We start from the raw sequence: 18,546 nt of genomic DNA, 5'->3' as shown, positions 1-18,546 counted from the left end.
TGTTATATGGCCTCATATATATATATATATATATATATATATGAGGCCATATAACATGTTGTCTTATCAGATACACATGTTTAAAAACAATTTTCAAATTCAAACTCTTACATAAAATGGAGGGTATCACAATAGCACTGTAAGTACCTAATCAGAAGGATACATGTGGGGAGCCTGGGGAGCTTACGCCCCATCTACAGAGACTCAGTCCTTGCTGCAGTGACCACGGGTTTGATTCCGACTTGCGGCCCTTCGTGATAAAGGTGAACAATGAGTTGCTTCCTGTGTTTTTAATGTGTGAGTGTTGATTTTGGGACCCCTTGAAAATGAGATTAAACATCTCAAGGGATTCACCTGGATTTAATAAATGTCTGCAGCATTTTATTTTTTGGTGTTAGCTTTGGTAACTTTGAGTAGCACTAAACTGGTTTTGGACACAAAGCAACTTACTTCACAGGGTTCAGGAAGCAGGCACAGCCACCACATTTGACCATTTCTAGATCCCAGATCTGTGGGCAGAGAATAGAGTTTATGTAACTTTTCAAAGACCTAATTTTATTTTTCTTCCAGGGGCCGATGTGATCAGTTTCGAAGGCCATGGTGTCATCCCCTACCGATTCAGGAGTAAGAAGATAAAGATTGCAAAGGACGTCATCTCTCTTAAGTTCCGAACCACGGCAGCGGACGGGGTCCTGCTCCACGGAGAGGGACAGCAGGGAGACTACATTTCCCTGGAGCTCAGCAGGGCAAGACTGCAGCTCAGCCTCAACTTAGGTAGGCTTCTCTAAAGTCTGTGTTCTCGCTAGAGACAGCCTAGAGAGAACGTTCCATGATATCATCTTCTGCTGTCAGAAAGGATAAGTTAAACACGTACAACCGGTTCCTGTCTATGTGATCTGCTTGCTTTTCTCCAGGCAGTAACCAGTACGGATCCATTAAGGGGCACACCTCTGTGACCAGTGGGAGCTTACTGGATGACGACCACTGGCACTCAGTTGTCATAGAGCGTTACCGCAGGAACGTCAACTTCACCCTGGACCATCACACTCAGCAGTTCAGGACCAATGGAGAGTTTGACCACCTGGACCTGGACTATGAGGTAAAGGCTCCCTGTGGATTACGCTGTCAAGCATTTTCATCATTTCAGCCTTATGTCACAACACTGGGACTACCTGTGAGTTATAGAGATCCTAAACTAACGTGAAAACTACATATATACAGGGTAGGTGAAGGTTGTCTTTGTGAAGATCTTGATCCACATTTAAACAATGAAACAACTAAACGTGTGTGTGTGTTTGTGTGTTTGTGTGTGTGTGTGTGTGTGTGTGTGTGTGTGTGTGTGTGTGTCTATCTTTTAAAATAGATGGGAAAAAACTATCAAAGTTGCTGGCTGGATGATCTTTAACCCCAAAGTGTCTGTTGATAGACTGTACCTGCCTTAACTCTTATTTCAGAGGATATCCTGCCATAAGGGCAAGTGGAGTGCACAAAATCCGTTAGAGTGTACAACCTCTACTTTGGAAGTCTTTACTTTAACTGAAGCAGGTTTTGTGATGGATATACACGGCAGGTTTACAGATGAAAACATTGTACCTCCAATGCAACATTCTTAAAGACCACAAGTACCAGTTTTAAAATTCTGTCTAGCTGAGGCAATACGATAATATGTTGGTTACAGTTACATTTTCAGTCATTGTTTATTTGGTTTTAATGTTGCATTTTCAATTAAAAGCTAATTATCTAGTGATGTTGAGTTCCTGCCAGTAAGTGTGTGTGTTGGTCACCGTACAACAATTAACACAACACTACAGTAGGATCAATGTCATTCCCTCCATGTCGTTGTGCTCTGCTGCGTGTCCTCAGATCAGTTTTGGAGGACTGCCTTTATCAGCCAAGCCAAGCTCTGGAGGCAAAGATAACTTTGTGGGATGCATGGAGGGGATCACTTACAACGGAGACAACATCACTAATCTGGTCCGCAGGAAGAAGGTGGACACCTCCAGCTTCGTAAGACAACTTTCTCTGGCTCTGTGTGTGTGTGTGTTGTGTATTGTGATCTGTCTTCAGAGTAGAAAAATTGATTCACAGAGTAACAGTGAAAACACATTGGGTGTGCCAGCATCGCGTAAAGCCAACAAAGTGTACATATGTGCTGGTTTTGTGCCTGGCCATTCAGACGCATATTTCTCTGCGCCGGTCACAAAGCAGTCTTTCTCCTCTCTGATAGAAAAAGACCGGATGTGTGGATGTGTTATTGTATCCTATATTAGACATGCAAGACTAGAGCAAACCTACTACTAATAATTAAGGCTCTGGTAAAATAGTGTTTCCGTCAAATTTGTCTTTTCTCTCTCTCTCTCTCTCTCTCTCTCTCTCTCTCTCTCTCTCTCTCTCTCTCTCTCTCTCTCTCTCCCACTATAGCGTAACCTGACATTTTCGTGTGCTGAGTCCAACTCCTTCTCCGTCTTCTTCAACTCCACGTCCTTCCTGCGGCTGCCGGGTCAGAGTGACAGCGACACTCTGTCAGTCAGTCTGTCTTTCAGGACGTGGAACCCCAACGGGCTGCTGATGTTCACGGCGCTGGCTGACGGCTGGGTGGAGGTGGGACTGACGGAGGGCAAGGTCACCGTCTTCATGAATGTGACACAGAAGAAGAACACACGCATTGACATCTCATCAGGTGAGCTCGGCTCATTGGTCCTCAGAATGGACGTTCAGGAGCTCTTAGTTTAATTCACGTGTCAAACTCCATGCCCAAGGGCCAAATCCAACCTTTCACAGATTTTGATTGAGCTTGCATATCAATTTAGGTTGACAATAAATTAAAAAGGTCACTTTTTCCCGTATTTTTGTCACTTTTTCTGCCGTTTTTGTCACTTTTTCTGAAGTTGTATTCATTTTTTCTTAACTTTTTTTAGGGCTTTATGTTGACCAAACATACAGTGAGATGACTATATAAGACGTGTAATGCTACAGTTAAAGATATTTGACTTTTTTGATTTAAAAAAAAGCATGTCAAGAAACTATAAATGTCTGGCTCTTGATGTGAGTCTCATTTTCCAGTGTGGCCCTGAGTGAAATTGAGTTTTTTTGACACGCCTGGTTTAATTAATGGTCACTTTTAGCTCCATTTGTATTTGGCTGCTTTCCTCAGTTGTTGCCATGTTAATCTTTAAGTTTATAGACTGATCTGTGTTTTTCCCTGCAGGTTCGGGTCTGAATGATGGCCAGTGGCACAGTGTGCATCTGAACGCGTTGGAGAACTACGCTATGCTGACAGTCGATGGAGACGAGGCATCCACAGTCAGAACGGCCATCCCCATCCAGATCCAGACCGGAGGAAGTTACTACTTTGGAGGTAATTCCTCAAAAAGAGAACCAACCATCCAAGTAAGATGTATATTTCAGTGAAGGATATCTTTTTTATTTTTTAGGCAGTTAATCATCTAATCTATGTAATCTACACACTTTACAATGAAAGCAATACAAACACACAGTATGAAGAAGCAGCATTGATAGGAGTGTAAAATAAAACAGTTACAACAACAACAACAACAACTGGGCATTACGGTTCTAGTACGACCAGGGGCGTGACTAACAACACACACTGAAAAGAAATCTCCCACACGGGACAGTCCATATCGATCTGTCTATCTAACCTGACACCACAGATGTTTTTCCACAGAACCATCAGAGAAGCCGTCATTGGAAACGGTTTGCAAAAGAGGGCCACATTTCAAAGACAATACCTGGCAGCTGATGGGATGAACCATCTGATAAACCAGGGTTCCTGCAGGGTCTTAAAAGTATTACGTCTTAAATTTAATATTTGAAAAAATGTGGTGTTAAAAGTACCTGTATTTTTTGGTAGGATTAAATTAATACTGTAACGTCATAAATAAATATTTTGTGTAGGTAACGTTTGAATTTACTTCATTGTATTGTTAGTTTCATGGCATAAGAACTCTAAATGAGACAGATATTTTATACATTGTATGTTATAAGAGTACAAACACACCTTCGTTACCTGGTAAATACTTATTTTTTCATGCTTAAACTCCACCCTGATTTTCAATTGTATGGCCATCTAGTTTAATCCTAGGTGGTATTAAAAAGGTCTTAAAAAGCCTTTAATTTAACTTGAAGAACCCTGGGGCTTCCCTCAAGTTTGGCGTTGTTGTTTTTAATGAAACAATCACGCCGTGTCAGACACACCTAAACCATGCCCGTAGCTGCCAAGAGATCTTCACTGGATGCTGATTAGTTTGGTTCACTGCTGTCCGGACACTAACGCATTACTTACTACTTACAAGCCTAGTCTCGCTTTGCCAGACCTTCCTCTACAGCGCTGCGGAGGAGGGTCCTGCTAGTCCACACAGCATTCCGGGGTAGGAAGAAAAACCTCCTCTGGTTTATTGGCATTTCTCTAAATCAATCACAATCGTCTTGAGCGGCGCTAAGCGCCAGACGGAGCAATGGTGACGTTGCAAAATAGCCTCGGGAAGGAGCTTGTGGACATTCAAATGTTGTTCTAGTCGTACAACAGAAAACTCGTATTGGACAGATAGTCTAGCTAGCAGTCTGGATTTACCCTGCAGAGATCTGAGGACCAGTTTACCATAGTCCTCATAAATCGATCCGAGTTTAGAACGCCAACACAAAGAAAGCGGAAGGTGACGGACATCCGGGCGAATTTCCGGCGGAACCTATGTAATGCTGGAAATGAAACGTCTTTGATTCAGATTACTTGAAGCCAAGATGGATTTTGGTGTGATATGTGACCTTGCACGGCAGCTGTAGTCTCGCAACATTACGAGCTCACGCGAGATTCCAGCTGCGGCTCAAGGAAAGGGGATGACAGGGAGCGGAAGAAACATGCAAATTATATAAAGTTTTCATTGCCTAGAACAGCAAAGAGTTTATCCCATCAGGTTTTCTACAGTGGTTGTAATAATGGCCTTTGACCTCTTCCGCTTTTTTCTCCAGGCAACTTTCTGCCCACCACCACCCGATCCCTTCAGCGCTCCTTCCAGGGCTGCATGCAGATGATCCACATAGACGACCATCTGGCTGACCTCAGGGCTGTGGAGCAGGGCCTCATTGGAACCTTTGAAAATGTCAGTCTGGATATGTGCGGCATTATAGACAGGTAAACAAGTCAGTCCCAATGAAATGCCTCGAAGCAGAGATTCAGGGTTCGAATCCGACCTGTGACAGTTTCCTGCAGGTCTTCCTCCTGCTATGCTATGAGCTGGATCAGTGATTATGTTGTTTATTTTTTGTTTGTTGACTCTTTAATGATGTTTTCTTTCATCTGTTCAGATTATTCTAATATTCAATTTCTTCCTACCCCATTTGAACAGTTTGTTTCTTAAATGTTGCTGAGGATCTCATTTGTTTTTTTGTTTTGTATTGCTTATAAGTTTTACTTTGTGTTTGTATTTTTTAAAGCTCCCATGGCAAGAAAATTTCACTTGACGAGTTTTTTAACATAAACATGGTGATAGGTGTAAACCGAGCCCTGGGTATCCTGCTCTGCCTTTGAAAAAAAAGAAAGCTCAGGTGGGCCGATCTGGAATCTGGTCCCTTATGAGGTCATAAGGGGAATAAGGTTACCGCCCCTTTATCTGCTTTGCCCGGCCAGAGAACTTGGCCCACCCATGAGAGAGAGACATCATGGCTTTCAAACAAGCAAAGTGGCAGTTGGTCAAGACCACACCCCCAGCCTCCACCTTGCCCCCCTTATGTCCTCCTCAATTGCATTTAAAGCTACAGACACAGAAATGGCACGTCCAAAGGAAAGCTTATTGTGGGACTGGCTCTAGTGGCTGGAATTCTGCATCAAGGCTGAATTTCAGGAAAGAGACTTAATATACAGTATATGGGGACCCCTAAGGTCTATATAAAAGAGACTTCAGATACAGTATTAGGGGACCCCTAAGGTCTATATAAAACAGACTTCAGATACAGTATTAGTGGACCCCTAAGGTCTATATAAAATCATCCAAAAACACCATGTTATTGGACCTTTTAACATCTTCAATAAATTGACTTAATACAAAATGATACAATAAAATGAAAGAGAGAGCACAGGCTGTGTGGGCAGTTCAGGTGCTTCACAGAATGTGTTGTGGGTTAGAAACTGGTCCCTGTTGGGTTCTGCCTGTGGTCACATGAGTTTCCTTCCACTGTCCATCTATGTGTGTGTGTCAGGTGTGTTCCTAACTACTGTGAGCACGGTGGCCGCTGTTCTCAGACGTGGGATACATTCAGCTGCAACTGTAGCGGCACTGGATACACTGGAGCTACCTGCCATACCTGTAAGTACACACACACACACACACACACACACACACACACACAAATGATTTGTTGTACCTTGTTTGGCCTGCTACTGCTTCTGAATTTCATGAAGTAGTGGATGAGCAGAATCATTGAGGATCTGATCCGTCTTACGTCTGCTGAGCTGTGTGTCTCCTCTCTAGCGATGTTTCAGCAGTCCTGTGAGGAGTATAAGCACCAAGGGAAGAGCTCTGGGACCTACTGGATTGACCCAGATGGCAGTGGATCTATCACCCCCTTTAAAGTCAGCTGTGACATGACAGGTGAGGTGTCACTGTGTGAATAGGGTGTAGGATTTATTCAAACTTTCATTTTCTCATTCCACTCTGGGTAAGACGGCAAAGAAAAAAGACCAGAATAGTTTTTTTGTCAATGCTTGCTTCAGAATTTTTGCACAAACTATGATTCTACTTGCAACACTTGTCTTTTGCAGTTATGCTTATTAGACTCCACAAAAGGTCTTGTATGTCGGTTTGTAAATCATTCAAGAACATGTGTTTGTGAACGTCACAAGTGTTCTGGAAACATCTGTCATTCTGTTTTTCTCTGTATATACTGTACGAGTTATTACGCATGTGCTAACATTTTGTGTAGTGAAAATGAATCTTTGCTGAAGGAGGTGTGGAGAATATTAATTTTTTTTTTTTTTCTGGTCTTTTAGAGGAAAAGGTTTGGACCGTGCTGAAGAACAACCTCACCCCACAGACATCAGTCACCAATGCAGACCAGGAGGGGAAGGCAGTGCTGCAGATCACTTACAACGTGACTGATGAACAGGTACACAATGAGTGGAGCACTTGGAGTTCAGATCAGTTTTTTGTGTGTATTGTATTGGTGTTTTAGTAATAGGGTATAGCCACGCCCACGTTAGATAATATTGGGTATAATGTATAGGGGTGGGAATCTGCCCCAAAATACAATATTAGCACAGGTCTTATTTCACAATACAAAATTATCCATCCATCCATAATACAAAATGATTGTGTTTTTATTTTATTATTGTGCCATTGACCAACAAAAACCTGGTCTAAAGTCAAAAACGTAGCATTTCATTGTTATTTTAACAACAATACATTTTTTTTTAATGTATTGTAATCAACTCCAAATAATTAACACTAAAATACAAGATTAAATATTTGTTGTTTGTGTGTGTGTGTGTGTGTGTGTGTGTGTGTGTTTGTGTGTTTGTGTCCAGGTGTTGTCAGTCACCAGCAGTGCAGCGTACTGTGACCAGTATGTAGCCTACGCCTGCCGAATGTCTCGTCTGCTCAACACTCCTGGTAAAGTATCCCTCCTCTCAGTCTCTAATCTAACCCCATGCTTATTTATGTATGAAAATTAAGATTTTCTCTAGCTAGGATCACACCACCAACCACATACATTTGAACAATTTAGCAATGAAAGATAATTGGTATGTGCAGAGTGAAAGCGCTCGTATGCAAGGCGTGTAATCATCTGTTTGCTTATTGCATTGTGAGGAAGTTTCGGGAGGGACTCTGTTGTAGCAGTGCCTTGCTCAAAAGCACCTGGCAGCACCCAGGAGCTTTAATAATCATGGAGTTTAGATAGAGGGAGTCACAAGTGTGGGAATTAGGATCAAGGAAGCCACACAGATTTTCAACTGTAGCTGTATGTGTGTGAAGGTCTGCATGGTTTGGGTCCTGTATTGTTGAGTATTTTTTGTATTTCTCTAGGTACAAGCATGTTTTCTTGTGTAATTACTGTAGATTGTTACTACACTGCCAATGAATTACTGTTCTATTTATTCTCTTGTGGCACATGCAACCATTTCAAGGCCACATATGGTTTTGCTTTGATCCAGTTGTACAGTATATCATAGTACTAATATTTTCAAATCAAAGCCTCAAATGTGACTTCAGAATTGTTCTAATGAAAGTGAAGGTATCATGACTTCACGCTGTTGGTTTGACTCCCAGACGGCGTCCCGTTTACCTGGTGGGTAGGAAGAGCCAATGAGAGGCATTCTTACTGGGGGGGCTCAGGACCAGGGATACAGAAGTGTTCCTGTGGTATCGAACACAACTGTACTGTCGCCAAACACTACTGCAACTGTGACGCTGACCTGCGCAATTGGTGAGTGAGCACCTGCTCAGCAGCTGGGCAGCTTCTTATATTTACTGTTTTACTGTGTAAGTGCTATGAAAAAGCAGTCCGCACTCTCCGCATGGAAAAGCAAACTCAAACATATGCACATAAAAAATGTCTTGATGTATTTCCTTAAAATAGTTCTTCGTATGCACAGTTTAGTGTTGCAGTAGACTGTTTTAGCTGATAAGTTAAGTTGTTTTCAAATAAGTGGTTTCGGCTATGAATATAGTTTATTTATAAAATCTGAGTGATTGGCTACTTGTGTTTCTGCTCTTCTAGACTCTACAATAAAGCTCTTTCTACTGGTGTTGCTGCATGCCTTAATCTAATCAATGTAATCAGTGAGGTCATAACCGATTCAGGGTGTAAAAATATGTACAATTTAGTTTATATAAATATATTTTTTACTTGGAAATTTATTGTGTGTGTGTGTGTGTGGGGGTGTGTGTGTGTGTGTGTGTGTGTGTGTGTGTGTGTGTGTGTGGGTGTCTGCGCAGGAGGGAGGATGCAGGCCTGTTGGTGTATAAAGACCATTTGCCAGTCAGTCAGGTTGTGGTTGGTGATACAAGCAGAGCTGGATCTGAGGCCAAACTGACTATAGGGCCACTCAAATGCCATGGAGACCGTGAGTGGCTTTCTCTTCCTCACACACACACACACACACACACACACACACACACACACACACACACACACACACACATTCAGCTTTTACCACTGATTATGAGATACTTCATACCATCAGAGAAATGCTAGTATTTTTATCAATGTCCTGGTGTTTTTCTGAAGGGAACTTCTGGAACGCAGCGTCCTTCGCCAGCCCCGCCTCCTACCTCCACTTCCCTTCCTTCAGAGGAGAAACCAGCACCGACATCTCCTTCTACTTTAAGACTTCGTCCACTCATGGAATCTTTCTTGAGAACCTGGGAACCACCGACTTCCTTCACATTGAACTCAGAGGTATTTCTAATTCTGTAACCTGCACAAGATTTTAGAGTTGCTGGAGGATAATTAAAACGCTGTTAGTTAAGATACGAGTTAAGTCAAAATATGTTACTTTGTTCAATGATTAAGACATGAAAGCAGGTTAGATATCTCAGAATGAGGTTTTATGTGGACATGATTGTTAAAGGGACTTTTGCTTACTGATGAAAGGAGGATAAAACTTCAGAAAGAAGTGCTTTCAGTAAATAAAGAAATGTATAATGTAAAACATTTGATGTTGATCCCCTTGCTCCCAGGTGGCTCTGTGGTCCTCTTCTCTTTTGATGTTGGCAGAGAGCGGGTGGAGCTCAGCGTCCACTCGCCGGTGCCTCTAAATGACGACCAATGGCATCGCGTGGAGGCTGAGAAGAACATCAAGGAGGCGGTTCTGCAGCTTAATGGACAGTACAGAGAGATCCGACCCATGCCCAGACAGGGACACACAAAACTGGAGTTCTACAGTGACCTATATGTTGGTAAGACACACATACACAACCAGTGGTGGAATGTAACCAAGTGCCATTTTATGCTACTTTATAACTTTTTACTCCACTACATTTGTCTGACAGTTTTAGTCACTTTTTAGATGACAGTTTTTCATCCCTTTTCTTTGTGATAAAAGGAAGGATGAAGTGTTCCTTTGTGTTGAGAAAAGTTTCCTACTTCTTAAGTTTTTAAAAGCCTCTTAGATCAACTGAGAAATCCATTGTCACAAAGCTGGAAACAGGGCTGTTTTTCTGACGCCATGAAAAGTTCGCTTTTTAGAGATGCGTGATTCTCACAGGACATCGACGCTACCAACATGTGATGACCTTATAGAATATGAGGGATTAAACTACTGAACAGTATATAATAGAAGTTAAAATGAGCAAAACATTAAACATCTACTCTAGTAAAATGCAACTTACACATTAATGCAACAGTAATATTAATTTAGACACCTCAGATAGAAGAGGAAAACACTGACAGGGGACATTTTACTGCCCAATGAGTACTTTCTTTGACATTTTACTGCAAATACTTACATAGGTTTTAAAAGTTTTTTTTCACACTGTGGTATTGCTACTTTTACTTAAAAGAGATAGTTTGCGGATTTAAATCCAGCTCTGTGTCATGGTGTTATAGTAGTGGCTATTTTTGACGTCCCTCTGTGGCCGCAGTGCAAGGAGCTTGAAACGTTGGAGTTTGGCTGAGAGCTGCCGGATGGCGCTTCTGTTTAATTCGGCGGACCGCTGCCTGGAGATCTCTGCCATGGGAAACCAAACCCCGCTCATCTGCACACACTGCCAAGACACAGAGCAGGTTTTAAATTGGCAAAGTTTTCCTTTCAGTAAAATATTCCCCCTGTCTTTAGGTTGGATCAGCAGAGATCTTAAAGTGTTGAATAATGCTAACTCCCTGTGACGTTCAGACTCTGACTCGATGTTCCACAACCACATCAGGCAGTCCCACTGGGATACTTGCAGGAATGATCATGGTGGCCCCTCTAATGTTTTAACTTCAAAACATGATCAACACACTGTGTACCAGTTAATGGTAACAACATACAGGATGTCTGTATGACAACAGTTTTTGTCGTGGTGTGAAGTGTCTGTGCTGTACGCCCCTGAGTATCAGAAGGACTCACACAACCGCTAATGAGCCATTGGCTGTTCAGTGTGAATGAAACCTCCTCAGTGCTCTGCTCTAACTACTGCGATGCTTCATGTCTCATGTCCAAGGTGCCTCGAGTGGTCAGAGGGGTTTCCTGGGCTGCATGCGGGCTCTGAAGATAAATGGTGTGACCTTTGACCTGGAGGAGAGGGCGAAGGTAACTCCAGGGGTGAATCCAGGGTGCCAGGGCCACTGCAGCAGCTACAGGACGCACTGCAAGAACGGAGGGAAGTGTGTGGAGCAGTACAATGGCTACGCATGCGACTGCTCCCTCACTGCATATGATGGACCCTTCTGCACCGATGGTACAGCCTCCAGGACTGAATGGATAAGAGTAGATTACAGCATTTTACATTGGATGATGTATTTCGATTGAATTTGATGCAGCAATGAGTGTTCAACACTTTCAAGATGTTTTAATGACCCTTCTTTCGTCTGTGTGTGCTAGATGTAGGCGGCTACTTTGAGACGGGAACCCTGGTGCGTTATGACTTCCTGCCAGAGGCGAGCGCTTCTGCCTTGCAGGAAGTGAAGAGCATATCAGGTGTTGGTGTTCCGAGTGAGGCCAACTTGACTCAGGAGGAGCTAGTGTTCAGCTTCAGCACCTCCAGCGCTCCCAGCATCCTGGTCTACATCAGCTCTAGAACTCAGGACTACCTCGCTGTGGTGCTCAGGCACAACGGTGGGTTTATCAACTTTTTATATATGTTAATGTAAGAATAACCTTTTAACGGAGAGGTATGCCAATGTTAGCATGCCCCGTGTTACTGCAGATTTTCGTTTGTCTACTTTGGCTCCCAGCAGACATGCTTCTGGGCATAGTGATACATCCTCATTTAATATTACACATAACATCTTTTGAACTCCTTCACAAAACATTCTAATTTCTGTGCAGTACCATAACATATAATGTATTAAAGTTCCTCCTTCCACAGCCATGCCAGCACAAGTCTGCCATATTTGGGTTCATTTTATTCAGCTTCTGTGGAGTAAAATATGTACAGTGTAAAATCTTCATCTGTATAAGTTTATATCTAACCCATTTTGATAAATAACTTGAATATCTAATTAGATTTGATCAAATTCTTTTATATAATTATCCTGTGTTAAAACATACTTTGTGTCTCTATGTGTGTGTGTCCAGGCACCCTCCAGATCCGCTACAGTCTTGGGGGGCTAACAGAACCTTACACCATAGATGTTGACCACCGTAACATGGCCAACGGACAGCCACACTCTGTCAACATAACTAGGTACTTAAGGGAGATACGACTACAGGTTAGTGCTTCCTGACATTAGTACCTGACACTGTTAAACCAAATACTTTGTGCTGCAAGTAAGTAGAAAAAAGTGGGTCAGATTGCATTAAAGTACCGGTTCCATTAGCTTTTTTCTGTTTAGAAGGATTTTAATACATACCACTAGAGAAAAATAAGAATTGTTTTTTTTTTTTTTGATTAACTTGCCTTTTAAAGCCCATACTGAAAGATGAACAGTTGTTGGTGGTAATGACAACAGAGCAGATTAAAGTAATAAGATGGCCTTGAAAGTGTTTCTTTCCTCTGCCCGTATTCTGCAGCTGGACCACTACCCAGTGTCCACATACACCCTACCCGAGGCCTCCGACACCCAGTTCAACTTGGTCAAAAGTATCTTTCTTGGAAAGGTCTTTGGTAAGTGTGAAGATAAGTAGAAGTGTTTGTTCTGGTTTCAGTTTGTAGTTTGTTTCAGTTTGTGGCAGTTGACAAGGCTTTGGTTGCATGCGTGTAACAGCCTGTATGGAGCGCAAAATAGACCGTATGCATCGTATAGAGACATCAACAATTCCAACTCCATTCTTACGTCTCATGTTGTTTTGGACCCAGCGCACGGAAGAGGAAGTCTTGGCCCGGATATCCTTTATCTGGTATCTGGAAATCTTTTGGCACCACCGGAACCCCAAAAGTTTCAGCCGTCAGGCTGATAGCTGATGGGTTCCGAGATTACCAAATGATTCCCGGTTTGCACCTTGGTCCACCCATCACCAGCCACAGCTTGTATTATAAAGTCAGAATTGGAAGGTCACTGGTGAACATGGTCACTGTTCACCACATGATTTAGCCACAGCATTTTCTTGTCTATTACAGAACTTCTTACTCTAATTTGGCAATGGTTTAAACTGGCTTCCTGAACATTAAGTTACCGTTTTATGTTAAAATAATAACTTATCACATTTTAACAAAACATTTCACTTTGCAATTACATGAAAATATCTTGTCATAGTCTGTAAAACTATTTAAACTAAAGATTTATAACAATGTAATTAAACATTATGACGTGATACTGGTCTGCTTTCCTTTTTCTGCTGTGGCATCAATACACTTCCCTAGTTATAAGGTAACATTGGGCATGGAGTTTGAAAAGGGTTTCAGTTGCTTGGTTAGTTTTGTAACAGAGTAAAAGTGTTAAATAAGATAAAGCCTTTGTTGGGTCTGTCTTGTAGAAACTGGACAGATCGACCCCATCCTAATTGAGCGCTACAACACACCGGGCTTTGTGGGCTGTCTGTCAAGGGTTCAGTGGAACAGCGTGGCGCCGTTGAAGGCGGCGCTGCGCTCAGGGCTTGCGGCACCCGTCAGCACCCATGGGATTCTGGTCCCATCCAACTGTGGAGCCTCACCCCTGACCATCTCCCCCATGGCCTCGGCTATGGACCCCTGGCACGTGGAAGCAGGTAGAGACACTGACAGACAGATCAAACATTGAACCATTTCATGAGAACAAAGTCAACAACTTAAAGCATGAATTCAAACCGATAACAAATGTTTATCCACAGCTGGAGCCGTTTTTCCCTTTAATGAGGACGAGGCCAGTGGCGATGGAGTGGATCGCAACTCTGCCATAATTGGAGGTAAGTCTCATATCACTTCCAACTGGTGGTGATGGTGCACTGGATATGACTCAGGCCTTTGGTTTGGGAGATCCAGGTTTGAAACCCACTGTGAGACATCAACCAATGTGTCCCTGAGCAAGACACTTAACCCCTAGTTCCTCCAGAGGCATGTGACCTCTGACATCATTCAGTATATAGCAATATAAAAGGATAAAAAGCATCAGCTAAATGTAATGTAATGTAATGTAATGTAACTACCATGTGTGAGAGCTGCAGCTTAGAACTGTCATTAAAACTCTTAAAACCTAATAATTAGTGATGCCGCTAACGGTTTTATTAGTTGCGGATTGATCTGTTGGTTATTTTTCTTGACTCATTAAATAGTTGTGTGTCTACAAAATGTCAAGACAATTGTTTAAAAAAACACAAAAAGTCAATCAGTTTCCCAAAACCCAAGATGGTGTCCACCAATGTCTTGATTTGTCCACAACTCAGAGATTCTGTTTATTGTCACAGAGTAAAGAACTTTGAAAATATTGGCAATCAATGTAATAATTGACAAATAATGGATTAATTGTTGCAGCTCTACTACAAAGACCAGACACCCAAGTGCGGAGGTTTCATTTCAACATTCGCTTCGTTTGAAAATGTACTAAATGTTGTGTGGATGAATAAAAAGTTATAGTTGTAAAAATTATGAACATGTTTTTGCTAATATCAGCCATTTACACTGCTAAAAGCTATATTTAGCGTTACAGAGATTAGTTTTGTTAGGGCGTTCAGTAACGATAGCTGACGTTAGCACCTCAGCGTTGCCAGATCTCGCGAGAGTTTGACATGAGACAGAAACAGGTATTAAACAAAGTTAATTTCCTCCTGATCGGAATAATGCCATTTTAGTGACCAAATGTTTGTGAGATATGGGGCTTGTGTAAAATGGGTCCAATATTTACTTTGGTGACTATGGGGTGAAATCCATCCATCCTCGTCCACTCATCCGGTGTCGGGTTTCGGGGGGAGCAGCTCCAGCAGGGGACCCCAAACTTCCCTTTACTGAGCCACATCAACCAGGCCAGGTTGGAGATATAATCCCTCCACCTATTCCTGGGTCCTCCCCAAGGCCTCTTCCCAGCTGGATGTGCCTGGAACACCTTCCTACGGAGGCGCTAGGGATCCTAGGGACCTTCCTCACTTGCTCCTTTTGGGGTGAAATAATGTGTTCATGTTCACTTCTCCCCTTGGAATCAACACAGTCAGGACCTGCAAAACTCAACGTGACACAGATACAGGAAGTTACTCTGAGTTGGGGTGTCTCGGTGCTACACCGCCTCGTTATAAATGAAGTGCTCATTTGTTTTGTTTCCAGGCATCATCTCCATGGTGATCTTCACTGTCCTGTGCATCATGGTGTTCGTGATCCGGCACATGTTCCGTCACAAAGGCTCCTACCACACCAATGAAGCCAAGGGAGCGGACTCGGCAGACTGCGCTGACGCAGCGATCATCGTCAATGACCCCGCCTTCACCGAAACCATTGACGAGAGCAAGAAGGAGTGGTTCATCTGAACCCCTTCAACTACACGGACACATGACGTTAGGATGTATGTAGTTTTTCTAAGCATAGGGAGTAGTAGTGACCTGTGCAACCTCGAGGATGTGCCGAGTGGTTTATTTAAAAAACACTTTATGGACAATGGACACCTTGGCGTTACAGCGACAGTGTGTATTAAAGCACAGGGCACAGTGGTGCCTGGCAGAGTCCCGTGTCCAGATGTGGAGCGGTTTTATTTCATTTACAATGGACAACGTGACAGGATGATGAGGGGTGGCGCCAAGAAGTTACAGGCCTTGGATGAGTGAGTGTGTTCCCTAGCTTTAATTTATTATTTATTTTATACAATTATATCATTTTTCATTATATTTTTATTTAGATTTTCAGTTACATTTATTCATGTTATTTATTGATCTATCCATATTTAAGTCACATATTTTTTCACACCTTACTTTGTTAAGGTTTATTTATTTTTATAGATTCATGTCTTTATGCCTTGATGGGATGTACTGTAATTTGAATATTAATGGTAATGATCATTGATCCATTAATCCCAGTACTCCTCAACAACTGTAGCAATTCTCATAATTTTTTTTTTTTAAATGTTAAATCGCACATTGAATCATTTGCCTTATTTAAAAAAAAAAATATTTTAAGATTAATTTTAGTCTCAAAGTTGAAAACTTTGGTGTGTGTGTGGGTGCGTGTGTGTGAGACTTGTCTGTAAAGGAGATGTAGCCATGACTTTGTTCAAATCGTTTTGACTAATAATGGAAAGGAAACGTCACACTTCTTTTTATTTTTGCATCTACTTAACAGATAAGGGTCTCTTGATGACTTTAAAGCATTGATTGTTGAAACTCTAAATGAGTGCATAGGTTATTTTACTATTTCTGCTGCCAAATGAGTTCAGGGTTTCAGCTTTTAAAGAATGAACTGAGTCCTGTCAGTCCACAACAACCTGACTCACTTTTCTTTCTTCTTCTTTTTATTTTTTTTATTTCTGAGGGCAGGTTTTCTATTGTTAGCAATGCCAGTACGTAATAATGCAAAAATGCTTGTCTATAAGTGGCTGTGTTTTATTCACTTGTTATGAGCCTAGACTAGGAGTTTCCTGCATTCAGTCGTTGTGCTATCTCTGTGCTGGAGGAGAGATGAAACCAATACTGATCATCTCGTCTAAGATGGCGAGTAACAAGCAAAACAAGTAACTTGCCGAAATGCTACTTTCTCTTTTCTTTAGGTTACCAGCCTCTAATGGCAGCATGTTAGGAGTTACAATTCCCTCAGCTAAAAAGATTTCCATTTAACAGTATTATTATAGTAGTATTTCTGAAGGATTGGCCAGTGTTAATGATGCTTAGTGAATTTGGGGTTAAGATAGTATGTATGGCCATGTTAAGGAATGAGGCCAGCTGCTTTTTAAAGTGGGACGGCTACTCTGTCAGCTCTCGGCTAACTCTTCTGATGGACTGACTCTTAGTTCAGGGTTCTTCACAAAATCTGTCCTGTAAAAATCAGTGTCTTTTAATTTGTATGAAGTAGGAGGTTGTTTCTGGAAAAGAATGTTTGTTACCCACATACAAAACTATGGCATACATCCTGACATTTGATTGCATTGCATTGCATTGCTTCGACTTCAATGCAGTGTAATGGCATGCTGTTAGACACTGAATGACACATATTTCTGTTTGTTAAGCCACTATAGCATCACATTGCTTTTTCTTTATGTTATATGTATAAAACTTTGCTAAACTGTTCTTCTTTTTATAGCTGATTTCACATTCTTTGTGCTTTTCTCATTGTCTTGAATGATTTGATGCTCCGTCTTTGGAAAAACCAGTAAAATATGAGTACAAATCTGACTTTGAATGGAATAATATTCATTTTTCACCACACAGCGGGATCCAGGTGATTGACATCTGGAAATGAACTAACCTAAGCTTTAGAAAGTTAGTGTCTGTTACAAAACATGATTTTCACAAAAATATAAAGAATAAGAGGTTAATTCTCTTTTGTCTTATTCTATCCAAGATGACAAAATTAAAAAACAAAATTAAAACAATTAGATTTTTGATTTTTTTTTACATTTAATTTAAGAGAATAAGGATTAATTTATGAATCACTCATGGGGATATTCAGTGTTTCCACCCTGGCACCTCTCCAGCTGCCAGTCCACACGGTTTCTGTAAGCACGTCAATGCTCTGAGAGTCCACTAGGGTGCAGTATGATACCATGATCAGACCATGAAAAGTGATCACCCTTTCAGTAGCTCGGCCATGTCACCGCTACATTATCTTTATGAAATGGCTTTGACTTAAATCAAATTGTTATGTTCCACTGTGTGTCACACACACACACACACACACACACACATGCATGCATGTTTTACCAGGGACTTTGAGATACTTCATCATTCAGCGCCATCAACATTAGTATTTTCATCCATGGGACCACCGGATCAGCAAACCTGTTGCTATTGTGATTAGTCTGTATTGACGATGTTTCCTTCCCAGGATTGCTCAGGTCCCGCTTAAAAATTCCGCCGGTTGTCTCTAATTTTTGGTCAGAGGTCTGTTGCCTTCCTCTTTCTTTGTGTTGGCATTCTAAACTCCATGGGATTTATTAGGACTATGGTTACCTACTACTCAGATCTCTGCAGGGTAAATCCAGACCACTAGCTAGACTATCTGTCCAATCTGGGTTTTCTTTTGTACGACTAAAACAACATTTGAAAGTACACATGTTCCTTCAAAACAAGTTCCTTCTGGAGCATGTTTTGCACCGTTGCTACGTTCAGCCGCCCAAGACAATTGTGATTGATTTAAAGAAATGCCAATAAACCAGAGCACGTTTCTCTCTCATCCTGTAATGCTGTGTGGACTAGTCAGACCTTTCTCTGCAGTGCTGTGGAGGAAGGTCTGGGAAAGCATGACTAGTTTTTTGGTAATGTCCATGATGCGAGTCTATGTTTTGATAGACCAAGCCTGCTGCCAGCCACAAGCCCTCTGTGACCCCCTCGGCTCATGTGTT

General features: G+C 41.8%; 1 protein-coding gene across 1 annotated transcript in view; it reads left to right on the top strand.

The window, feature by feature from the left end:
- Positions 1-17,377, top strand: part of cntnap2b (contactin associated protein 2b) — a 24,767-nt gene extending 7,390 nt beyond the window's left edge. The window contains exons 5-25 of the mRNA XM_034888493.1: positions 571-774; positions 915-1,099; positions 1,864-2,007; positions 2,422-2,680; positions 3,209-3,358; positions 4,987-5,149; positions 6,214-6,320; positions 6,486-6,605; positions 7,004-7,119; positions 7,538-7,622; positions 8,280-8,436; positions 8,949-9,076; positions 9,241-9,411; positions 9,693-9,911; positions 11,157-11,393; positions 11,537-11,770; positions 12,233-12,366; positions 12,668-12,761; positions 13,571-13,801; positions 13,904-13,978; positions 15,327-17,377. Of these exons, the coding sequence (XP_034744384.1) occupies positions 571-774; positions 915-1,099; positions 1,864-2,007; positions 2,422-2,680; positions 3,209-3,358; positions 4,987-5,149; positions 6,214-6,320; positions 6,486-6,605; positions 7,004-7,119; positions 7,538-7,622; positions 8,280-8,436; positions 8,949-9,076; positions 9,241-9,411; positions 9,693-9,911; positions 11,157-11,393; positions 11,537-11,770; positions 12,233-12,366; positions 12,668-12,761; positions 13,571-13,801; positions 13,904-13,978; positions 15,327-15,526 (3,413 nt within the window). The 3' untranslated portion in view covers positions 15,527-17,377. The remainder of the gene's footprint in view (positions 1-570; positions 775-914; positions 1,100-1,863; positions 2,008-2,421; positions 2,681-3,208; positions 3,359-4,986; positions 5,150-6,213; positions 6,321-6,485; positions 6,606-7,003; positions 7,120-7,537; positions 7,623-8,279; positions 8,437-8,948; positions 9,077-9,240; positions 9,412-9,692; positions 9,912-11,156; positions 11,394-11,536; positions 11,771-12,232; positions 12,367-12,667; positions 12,762-13,570; positions 13,802-13,903; positions 13,979-15,326) is intronic.
- Positions 17,378-18,546: the final 1,169 nt, after the last annotated feature.

Source organism: Etheostoma cragini, chromosome 12 (genome assembly GCF_013103735.1).
Source record: "Etheostoma cragini isolate CJK2018 chromosome 12, CSU_Ecrag_1.0, whole genome shotgun sequence".
Taxonomy (NCBI): domain Eukaryota; kingdom Metazoa; phylum Chordata; class Actinopteri; order Perciformes; family Percidae; genus Etheostoma; species Etheostoma cragini.
This window is presented reverse-complemented; position numbering and strand designations above follow the sequence as displayed.